Consider the following 12402-nt stretch of genomic DNA (forward strand, 5'->3'; position numbering starts at 1 on the left):
ATGAGGTAGTTTGTCTGGGGTTAATGATGACTGCCAGAAACTTTGTCAAATTATGAAGGTATGTAAGAGTAATAAAATTGAGATCTTGAAAGCTGAGAAGTAATTTAAAGATAAGTAAAAGTGTATCACCCAGGCTGGCACATATGTCAGAGTAAGCGAGGGGCCTTTTAAGGCTCATCTGTGGCGTGAGCAACAGGTCTTCTAGCCAGGAGATTCGTAATAGTATAGGTGAGAAGGCTTAAAAAGATAATGAGTGTGTAAGTTGGACCAACAATAAAATAATATGGTGAGAGAAATAATCAGGTCACTGGGCGGATAGGGCCACGCGAGTGTCCCTGGGGATCTGCATTGAAATGGGGACAATCCCTACCACAACTGCCTCACTCCCAATCCATTATAGCTAAAATGTTAAAGAGGGAACAGCAACCGTTATTCATTGGCATGCTAACCTTAAAACAGAAAACAGGGTGCAGCAGAAAAAGGGCTAACCACATCAAAAGGCAATTAAAACAGTAAAAGTGGGATGACCAAGCAAGCTGGCAAAAGAGTTAGGGCTAAGGATCCACCAGGTCCTGTATGCAGTGGATGTTGTCTCTATTATATTTGAGAAGAAAAACAGTTGTCATTGAGAAAAAGAGAGAACCAGTTCAAACTGCCATTAATTGTCTGCCACCATTAGAGGCAAAGAATCCGGAAGATCATGATTAGCATGGAGAGCCAAGAGGTGTGTGTGTGTGTGTGTGTGTGTGTGTGTGTGGACATGCACGTGTGCGCGTTGGGGGGGGGGGGGGGGGGCATTCCACCAGGATGTAGGGTTCCATAACATGGAGGTGGCTCATTACATAAAAAACTACGGGTTAACCTGGTATGACTGATATTGAGGCAACATAGGATAGTGGTTTTCTTCTGGTAGGGATAGAAAGAGATGTAATGCGGCAGTAGTGTCCTTGTTAGTGTGGAGTTTATTAGATGGGGCAGTAGCCCACCTGTTATTCTATCTCCATGGAAGGAGAGGTCTTATTTGCACCTGCTAACTTGCACCTGGGCCCATAAAAGCAAATGATGTGAGAGTAATCCCTCGCCTAGTCAAATGATCGGCCAGTTCATTCCCTGAGATATTTACAAAACCTGGGACAAAGGGGAAGACAACAGACAAGGCAGTACAACAAAGATCAGAGAGAAGGTCATAAGTAGCAGATATCACAGGGTGAAGAGTAACCTCGATCAATATCCCAGAAATATTTATTGAGTCACAACAACTTAAATTGCAGTTGAAGGAGGCCTGTTTAATAAAACACAGGGCTCTACTAACAGTTATCAGTTCTATCATAAAAACACTACACATTCCCATAAATAAATGTTGTTTCTGACTGCTGGGAGATGTACACGGGTATTCTGTCCTATCCACAATTTTTGAACCATCAGTGTAAATAACACCAGCACCATCATACTAAAGAAGAACCGAGAGGAACAGAAGGTGGAAGGTCATTGGGCCAACTGAAATTTTACGTTCTTGAAATAGATTGGTCCTAATTTATGTTCCGAGTACTAACCAAAGAGTGATATGGAGAAAAACACGGAAAGCACATTCTAAGCAGATTAAGCAGAGGTCTCGCAGAGGGCCTCAGGGTTCATTCCAACATCCCACCTGAGGGAGGGTATGAGAGTATCAAAGTCCCTAGTATTAAAAAAGAATTTGATGAGTAGAATGATTGTGTATGGGAACAAAAGTTTGTACTGTTGGAACTGAAGACAGAAGTTCCTTGCTTCAGCAAGAGAGACCATGTATGAAAGTAGTCCAGAAATTTCCAGTGGCCAGAGTTACTCCACTATGATGGACTGCGTGCAACAGTTTCAAAGCTGAAGGTACCACTGAACTGTATACATGTCCCCTATAGTCCAATCCGGACAAGACCAGAGACTGGTAAACATAGAGGGTAAGGTGGGTCATCTGCTTCCAACAAAGTGTGGCCGAGAAAGCAGAGAGTATTAACCTTTTGCATGCAGCTAGTCTTTAGTTGAAGAATGTGACACGGTCATGTTTGCTTTTTATCCAAGAGGAGTCCCAAAAATTGGGACTCTATAACAACATCCAAAACAGCATATTGTACCCAAGTAGAGTTCTGGATCAGAATGGACTGCAGTACGATGATAGAAACATGAATCGCGTTTTCGCAGGAGTGAACTGTAAGCTATGGGAAAGGGTCTAATGGAAGACCTTCAGATGGTGCCTTGGAGCCAGTGTTCAGCTAAGGTGACAGATTGGGAGCTACATCACAAGCAAAAGTCGTTGACCTACAGAGCAGGAGCAACCAGTGGTGTGACAGAGGTCACTAGCCCACTGATGGTACGAGGAAGTGAGTAGCAATCAGCATGGAGCCCTGAAGGACACCATTCCATTCGGCCAGTGAGGAGTTGAATGATGTATCAACTCTAACCTCAAACAACCAATGGGATAAAAATGGATGAATAAAAATCTGTAGAGCACCCTGATAGCCACAGTTATGGAGGATAAGCAAATTGTGATGGAATCAAGAGGTAATGTCTGCCTTATGCAGGTCATAAAAGACTGCAACAAGATGTTTAGAAAAAGCCTGCCACACTGCTATTTCCAACCGAACTAGGTGGTCAGTTGTGGATCATCCTCCCAGTAGAGCTGATAGGGGGACAAAATGCTCCTCAATTCAAGAACCCTGCATAATCAGTGGGCTAAGCCTTTCAGGCAGTTTGTAGAGCACGCTGATAAGGTAACTGGTCTGCAGCTGTTGACAGATAGGTTTTAGGCTGGTTTACGGATTAGAATGATAATACTTTCTCGTAACTGTGAAGCAAAAACACATTCTAGCCAAATACAGTTGAGTAGATGGAGTTTTTGAATAACATTCACGTGTTGGATCGTAGGATTATGAATCAAATCAGGGCCAGGAGCGATATAGTAGGACGAGCCAAGAGCTTAGATCATCACTCTGAGGGTATCCTGGTTAGGTGTGCAGGGGCCAGCAGGACAGGCCACACCCCAGGATCACTGTCTTTCACTGGTTGTGGTGTAACAACATCAGTTTAGAGTCTGATGGTGTTGGGGAATATGGTGCCTCTGGGATCACCTGAGTAGCCTTCTCCAGAGGTATCTTCTTTTTCTCTTTCGAAAATTTTGGCAGTTGAAGTTTTAATGAGGGCTTATCTGCTGTGAGTGTTGAAACAGAAGAAGGGAGAGAGCAGCCCTGAGACCCACAGTCCATGTCTCCTTCAGCCACTGGTTAGTGTTGGCTTGCTGAACTGCAAGTTTACAGTGAAAGAGTTCCCAAAAGGAGTGGGGGAGAGGGCGAGAGGGCGAGAGGGCGAGGAGGGCGAGAGGGCGAGAGGGCGAGAGGGCGAGAGGGCGAGAGGGCGAGAGGGCGAGAGGGGGAGAGGGGGAGAGGGGGAGAGGGGGAGAGGGGGGAGAGGGGGAGAGGGGGAGAGGGGGAGAGGGGGAGAGGGGGAGAGGGGGAGAGGGGGAGAGGGGGAGAGGGGGAGAGGGGGAGAGGGGGAGAGGGGAGGCAGCAAACATGAACCCACAAACATTGCTTGTTGCTTGATAAGCAAAATTTATTGAAACGCAGCACAAAACATTGTATTAGCTTCATGTGATGCATTTCAACAGAAATGTACATTAAAATTTAAACCTAAAATTTAAAAAGGAAAATGAACTCAACATTAGAATTAAACAATCCAGATGCTAAATTAAAAAAAATGGTTCTTTAGTTGTTTATGAGTATCATAAGCCGAATAGAATGCAGATGATGTATAAAGCTATTAAGGAATTCACATTCAGTGTGAGTGACATGGATTTTCTTTAAAGTACTGACAATAGTAAGATTATTATTAGCAGAGCTCACTAAGGTAGGAAGAAAATGGAATGGTGAGACAGTGGCCTTGGATAAGGAACTATCATATGGTACACCTACATAAAAATAATCAGGCCGGCATTAGCAACACAAAATTCCCTTATATAAGACTATAGGCATTATTGCCGTATCACTGCAAAACCACTGCAATGGAATTCATTTCTAGAGTGACTGCTAATGTCAAGCAGCCCCTACAATCAGTAAAAGATGTATAATGTGGCATTTTAACAGGATGTTATTCAGAGTAATATTTAGGTACCTGAGTTGTATAAATACTCATAGCTTGGCACATTATAGCCAATCGTGTAATGTGTCTTCCATCCTCCAAATAGTGGAAACCTTGGCCTGAGATCAAGTTCCACTGAGTCACTCAATACTTTCATGTGGGATGTTGAAATGTTTCCAATTTCATCCCGATAGTATGCATCTGTTGCAGCAGCAGGAAGAATAGTCTGAAATGATAATTTTTTACTTTGAGGAAGAATTGGCATTCACCCAAAGCAGCTTACTTTTAAAGAAAATTAAAATTATTGTGTGTCTCACCATATCTGAGAAATTTTACATTTACAACCATTTTACTGAACTGTTGTTTCATACATACTTCTGTTTGTGACAGAAATGCAGTATCTAGTTATAACACATGGCAACAATTACTTGGGAGTAGTGTTGAAACATACAAATTTAAAAGCACATGTGAAATTCTATTTCTTTAAGAAATTTCTTAAGATGTATTGCTAATGGTAAGATTCTAGTATTAGTACCTCAGACATGATAGCTAATCTGAATAGAACTAAAGAAATAACAGTTTGCATCATTCTATTTACCCTGGTGAAGGAATTGCTGAAACATTTTGAAACTACAGATTCAGTCATGATTTAAATAGTGAGTGGAAATGTGAGCAGTGCAAATTTATATCCCCCAAATCATTGCATTCTTTTTCCTCACTCAGATGTCATTTTATTTCCAAAAAGGAACTACCATCTCTAACCTGCATAATTTTTAAAACAAGCAATATGTATAACACCACAGAGAAATGCAGAAGTACTGTTAAAAATGCCCATATCTGTAAGTAATACAGACAACACTGACAACCAGTATAACATTTCACTCCTGGAGATATTTGAAATAATCCTAGTTTCACAATATAATCTCTACAATCCTTCTGCCCAGATGTAAATCACTAGTAAAAAAATGCATATCAAAATAGTTCCAGATACTATCATTCCTTTCAGTATTATCTCATTCAGTTAGTTGCCACCACATCTGCAAAGGCTACATTAATGCTTCATGCGTTGGTATGCTTAGGTATTATCAGGTGGACTATTTTTAAGATAGGTTTGAAGGTCCTGCCTAATGCTTCAAAATGTACTCCAACAACAAATTAATAATAAATAATACATAACAGTTGTTAATGCATTTATATGTCTGGCCAGTAAATGTTTATCATGTATGAATTTACATACTGCAAATAAAGTCCTGAAATGTTGAATGTGCCATAAGTATACATTACCAAGGACACTGTCACCGTGTCTCGCATAGTGCAGTCAATAGGCTTTAATACTATCACTTTCATAGTAATTTTTGGTGGTGATTTATGTTGTTATTGTCACATTGAGGATTTTTCTACATACATGATGATGCTTACAGGTGCAATAGATTCAGAAATACAGATGTTCTGTCAGTTTACAGACATCAAGCAGAACACTGTAATCTCCCTTTGAATTCAGCTATCCTACTTTCATCCTCCTCTAAATCCACATCTGTACTCTGCAAGGTACCTTACAATGTGAGGTGATGGATACATCTACATCTACATCTCCACTCTGCAAACCACTGAAGTGCATGGCAGAGAGTACATCCCACTGTACCGGTTATTAGCTTTTTGATCTATGGAGTAAAGGAAGAATGACAGCATAAATACCTCTGTGAGTGCTATAATTAACCTGATCTAGTTCTCATGATACTTACAGGAGCGATATCTATGCAATTTTAGTATATTCTTAGTTCCATCATCTCAGTGAGTGGCTGACACAATATTAGATCACTTGTGGGAAATGGGGATGTGTGGCAAACTTAATATTACGTCACACCAGTTGTTATGATTTTGCGCTGTCAACCGTATGTCAGGTCTGCAGACTTCATAGTTTTTGAAACCTTTGTTATTGTCTCTTGTTTCGCAGGTATTAGCTGACATTTAAGTTCTCTCTGTTTCATGTGTTTTGTGTGCTTTCGTATTGATTTTGTGTTCAAAATGTGCAGTGAAGAAGAGAAATGTCTGGAGCGAATGATTTACAGAGTCCTTCACGAGTTTGCAAAAGATGAGAAAAAAAATTTAATGATGATCCAGATTACACACCTATCATTATTTTCACAGTTTATTGTTATGAAGGATTTTCCTACCGTTACACCAGGAAATCAATCCAAGCATATGATTCCAGTGACTGTAATGTTGAACTGTGTATCTGTCCATGTCTCAATTTATATCACACTGTGCTCCACTATGAATGCTAAATTTTGCTTTGTTCTTGTGTTCTGTGTGTTTCTTTAGATTTGAATTGGCTCTAAAAGAAATTTAAACAGAAAGATCACATGTTTGTTTACCAGGGAATGTACCTGAATACCAGAACTCTCTTTCAATTTCTTTCTATAATAATTACTATTAACCCTCTAACGGTAAGGTTGGGGTTGGATTCGACCCCAGCAAGTCTGTTTTGGTTATAAGTCCCCATTCCCTTTTCTGAGAGCACTGTGGTTCCAGCTACCCTACCAGCCAGTCGTCCCAAGAACGCTAAGGAGGCCACGTCAGTCTGGTGAGTGACCTGCAGCTACCCTCTCTATCCGAAACCTACATTACCCGCGCTCGGGTTGGATCCAACCCCACCTTACTGTTTACGTCACACTTATTAGTTTCTTATGTGGGGAGGATTCAACCCCATATTGATGTTTATATTACATCTATGTTTTGTTTTCTCTTCTAGTATCTTACTAAAATGGCGCATCAACTCCTTAGAACTCCTGAGGAGATACACAACGAGTTTCTCCGACAGGAGGCTGAGTCAGAGGACGGCGACAATATCGATGCAGAAAACTGTTCAGAAACCGAGGACGATGTATTATCTAATACTGATGACGAGGATGATGTATTTCATTGTGCAGCAGGAGCAGTCAAGTTTGATAATTCTCAGTCAGATGTAGATGATGAGAGAAATTTTGAGCTAGGTAAAGACTTCGAGACAATATGGCCCAACAAACCCATCCATTCAAAATTTTCTAGGACACCAGCGTCAAATATTATCACTCATCTCCCTGGTCCATGTGGGGAAGCAAGGGGGGTCACTAGTGAATTGGAAATATTTTTGTTATTTATAGATTAGAAAATTATAGAAAAAATTGTTTTGTACACAAATCTTGAAATCGAAAAATTTAGACAAAAGTACAATACGGTCCAGTGGTTTCATTCACAAACAGAGAGCATTGGAATAAAAGGGCTGATGCGTTGTGTCCTAAAAAATTCTATGCTTAGTGTAGACGACATGTTCTCAGCAACCTATGGACCTCCGGTATTCCATTGCACTATGTGCAAGAAAACCTCCGCTTCAATGATAAAGCCACCAGAGAGGCCAGAAAAATCAATGACAAATTTGCGGCTTTCAGAGAAGTGTGGAACATGTTTGAATCTAACAGTGAAAAAAATTATAGTCCATCTGAATATGTCACAGTAGATGAGACTCTACTGAGTTTTCGGGATGCCTGTCCACTCAAAACATATATCCCATCGAAACCCGACAAATATGGGTTGAAAATAATGTCACTATGCAACGCGAGGACCTTATATTTTTTGCGTGGCATTCCATACACCGGCAAGGACAACAGAATAAAAAGGAGACCTGGAGATTTGCCTTTACCTGCCCAGTATGTTTTGCACCTGACGGAATCTATCAGGGGGTTCTAATACAAACATTACAGCGGACAATTGGTTCTCCTCACTGGAGGTGACTGATGCCCTCCACCAAAAGAAACTCACATTTGTAGGTACATTGAGGAGGAACAAACTGCAAATACCACCATCAATGCTGCTTTCTGTTCCAGTAGGCTCCGCTTTCTGCTCCAGTAGGCTCTCCAACATTTATGTATCAGGACGACAAAACTTTGGTGTCATTTACCCCAAAGAAAAATAAAAAAGTTTTACTGATATCGTCTATGCACTTCTCTGGAGAGATAAATGAAAAATCAAATAAGCCTGAAATTGTGGAGTTCTACAATCTAACTAAAGGAGGGGTCGACGTATTACATATGTTTTGCCACAGCAGGACCAGAAAAAGAAAGTTGAGAAGATGGCCCATGAGGTACTTTTATGCTATTTTAGACATCGCTGCTATAAATATTTTTATCGTTTAAAAAAGCAATAGCAAAATGGACAGCTTTCCAAATGAGCGAGAATATCATTTCTCAAAAATCTTGCGCTCTCTTTGACAAAACCTCTTATGGAAAAGAGGTTGAATAACACACATCTTCCCTGTGAGCTCCGTTTGTCCACTGGAAAACTTTTAGAAAAAGAACCAATCGAATTAGACAAGCCTACCCAAGCACAGCCACTAAAGAAAAAGAGGATGTGATTATTGTGACAGATCAAAAGATAGGAAGGAGAATGCTTTTTGTAGGAAGTGTAATCATTCTATATGTGGGAAGCATAAAGTTATTATATGCCCTGGCTGTAAAGAAACTGAGATGTGATAAATTGTGTCAAATACGTATTTTCAGGGCTGTATGTGATCGTTTCCAGGATAACATTATACATTTATTATTTGTTCCTATTACAATATGTGTACAAAGACATTTATTATTGAGAACTCTATATTTCGAAACTGCTGACACTATAATTATTTTCTACAATTAGTAAGAGAGGTTTCTCATTTAGTTCCTATCTTTAGAATTTCTAAAGCACTCAAGTTCCTAGTTGATGACTGAATCTATTGATTTTTACTATGTTTTCAATAATTTTATAGAGAATATTTCTATTAAGGTATTTTTTTGTAATCAAGTTCCTATTTTTTTCCAAGTACTTTATATTCTTACTTATTGACTAGAAAAATAAAAAAAACTTGTTGTTATAACAAATATTATATGTGTTTAACTGGCAATAAAACTTTTTCCCATTATTCATTTTTTATTTTACCCCGAAAAATCCATATTTGGAGGGTGGAGTCTGATCCAACCCCACCTTACCGTTTATGTCAGGAAACTTCACCTTACTGTTAGAGGGTTAAATCAAAGTTTCATCTGTGGATTCAGATTTAACAACAGCAATGACAACAGCAATGACAAAATATGTAGTTCAATAAACCTAGAAATGTTTTGAAATTCCACACTAGTTATAGCTTCCAAGAAACCAAATATTTAGAACAGTTCACGGGTAATGGCAGTTACATAAAAAGATCAGCACTGTTAAGAGTTAATGCTGATTCTTGAAACTTTGAAAGTAGTTTTTCTTAGGATGATTAAGTTCTATCCTTTCAAGAGTCTGCCAGTTCAGTTCTTTTAGCATCTCCATGACACTCTCCTAGGGGTCAAACAAACCCGTGACCATTCATGCTGCCCTTCTCTGTAAATGTTCAATATCCCCATTAGTCCTATTTGGTACGAGTTCCACACACTTGAGCAATATTCTAGGATGAGTCGCACAAATGATTTGTAAGCAATCTTCTTTGTAGACTGACTGCAGTTTCCTAGTATTCCACCAATAAAAGTCTGCCACCAGCTTTACCTATGACAGACTGTATCATAGTTCCATTTCACATCCCTACAAAGTTCCCCGAATTGATTGGGGTCCTTTGGTTTGGAGCCAAGTGGAGGGTCGTCATCAACTCTGTGGCAGTCTTGGCTGCAGATGCCTAAACCTACGTTATTATGTGGGGATTTGTAGGATTCCCCTTTAGGGGTGCATTACACAAAGGAAGCAGCTACTCGGGTAGCAGAGTACTTGTGGAGTGCATCTAACGGCTTTTACCATTAGACAGTAGTTTGAGGTGCTCTAATGAACACTCACCTGCCAATATGCAACAAGGGAAGACAGACAGCATTCAGAATACTTAAGACACTTCGACTGTCGAAATTTTATTCGACTGTCGAAATTTTATCAGTGAACTATCGAAGTATTCATAATAAATTTTATGCTCTCCAGTAAAGTTCCCGCACTCATTCTTGGGACCGAGAGTTGCCTGGAACCTGAGTTGGGAAGCTCCGAGAAATATGGCGAGTCATGGAACGTATATCAGAAAGACAGATTAGACGCCAAAGGATGTGGAGTGTTTATTGCAACTGACAAAGACGCTGGCTCTATTGAAGTCGAAGTTGAGTACGACACTGAAGTTATCTGGTCACGTATAACAGTTGTAGGTGAAATCACGTTAATTGTTGGATGTTTTTAAGGGCCACCCAATTCCGCTGTGACAGTTCTAGAGTAATTCAAAGAAAGTTTATGGTCAGTAGCACGTAAATACTCAGATCACGCAATACTAGTTGGAGGCAACTTTAACCTATCGAGTATAGACTGGGATGTCTATGGATTCACTGTGGGGTTACAGACAGACAGTCATGCAAAATACTTGGAACATGTTTTCTGAAATCTGTCTTGAGCAGATAGCTCGGCAGCCCAGACGCAATGGAAATATCTTAGACCTTGTGGTTCAAATAGGCCGGACCTTATCGACATCAATATAGAAATGGGGTTGGCAATCACAATGTCTATATAACAACTATGATTACAAAAGTTAATACATCAGTCAGGAAGGCCAGGAGAGTGTTTCTGCTAGACAGAGCAGATAAAACAGATAAAGCAGTTGTTAGCATCTCACTTAGACAGCGAACTGACATTACTTACTTACAGTAAGATGGATGTACAGGAATTATGGGCAAAGTTTAAGTGGATTGTAAATTATGGTCTGGAGAGTTATGTGCCTAGTAAGTGGATAAAGGATGGAAAAGATCAATCATGGTTTGACAATGAAATTCGAAAGATGCTGAGGAAGCAAAGGATGTTGCACTCTCATTTCAAAAGAGAACACACAAATGATGACAAGCTAAGATTAGTAGAGATTCGTTCATCTGTCAAAAGATCTATGTGTGAAGCAAACAACAACTACCATTGTCACACCTTAGCAAAAGATCTGACAGAGAACCTACGAAAATTCTGGTCCTAAGTAAAATTGCTAAGCTTCCATTCAATCCCTTGTTGAGCAGTCTGGGGTGGCAGTTGAAGATTGCAAAACAAAAGCCGACATTTTAAATTTCATGTTCAACAAATTGTTCACACAGTAGAATCGTGTAAACATACCGTCATTTGGGTGTCAGACAGAATCCCATGTGGATAACATGGTAATAAGCATCCCTGGCATAGAGAAACAACTGAAAGATTTTAAAGCAAACGAAATCCCAATTCGATTTTACAAAGAGTACTCTACAGCACTGACCCTTACCTGGCTTACATTTATCGTGAATCTCTCACCCAGCGCAAAGTTCCAAGTGACTGGAAGAAAACAGTGCAGGTTACTCCAGTATGTAAGAAGGGTAAAAGAACAGCCCCACAAAATTACAGACCAATACCCCTAACTTTGTTTTGCTGCAGGATCCTTGAACATATTCACAGCTCGAATATATCAAACTTTCTTGAGATTGAGAAGCTCATGTTCACAAGTCAGCATGCTTTTAGAAAGTAGTGCTCGTGCGAAACACAGCTTACCCTTTTCTCACATGATGTACTGTGAACTATGGCTGAAAGGCAACAGGCACATTCCATATTTCTAGATTTCTGGAAAGCATTTGACACAGTGCCCCATTGTAGGCTGTTAACAAGGGTACAAGCATATGGAATAAGTTCACAGATATGTGAGTGGATCAGAGACTTTTTAAGAACCCAGTAATCGACGGCGAATGTTCATCAGAGGCAAGAGTATTGTCAGAAGTGCCCCGTGGAAGAGTGATAGGACCTCTGTTGTTCTCTATATAGATAAATGATTTGGCAGACAGGATGGGCAGCAATCTGTGGTTGTTTACTGATGATGCTGTCGTGTACGGTAAAGTGTCGAAGTTGAGTGACTGTAGGAAAATACAAGATGACTTGGGCAAAACTTCTAATTGGTATGATGCATGGCAGCTAGCTCTAAATGTGGTAAAATGTAAGTTAGTACTGATGAGTATGAAGAACAAACCTGTGATGTTCAGATACAATATTACTAGTGTCCTGCTTGACACAGTCAAGTCATTTAAATAGCTGGACATAATGTTGCAAAGCAATAGGAAATGGAATGAGCATGTGAGAACTGTGGTAAGGAAGGCAAATGGTTGACTTCGATTTATTGGGAGAATTTTAGGAAAGAGTGGCCTAACTGTAAAGTAGACCGCATATGGGATGCTGGTGCTACCTATTCTTGAGTACTGCTCAAGTGTTTGGGATCCATACTAAGTCAGATTTAAGGAAGACATTGAAGCAGTTCAGAGGTAGGCTGCTAGATTTGTTACC

At 40.0% G+C, this 12402-nt stretch overlaps 1 protein-coding gene across 1 annotated transcript in view; it reads right to left on the reverse strand.

Moving 5' to 3' along the window:
• Positions 1 to 12402, reverse strand: part of LOC124556484 (dolichyl-diphosphooligosaccharide--protein glycosyltransferase subunit 1) — a 98266-nt gene that overhangs the window by 39602 nt on the left and 46262 nt on the right. Inside the window, exon 5 of the mRNA XM_047130439.1 lies at positions 4144 to 4336. Coding sequence (XP_046986395.1) covers positions 4144 to 4336 — 193 coding nt within the window. The remainder of the gene's footprint in view (positions 1 to 4143; positions 4337 to 12402) is intronic.

The sequence above is a fragment of the Schistocerca americana genome, chromosome X (assembly GCF_021461395.2).
Source record: "Schistocerca americana isolate TAMUIC-IGC-003095 chromosome X, iqSchAmer2.1, whole genome shotgun sequence".
Classification (NCBI taxonomy): Eukaryota; Metazoa; Arthropoda; class Insecta; order Orthoptera; family Acrididae; genus Schistocerca; species Schistocerca americana.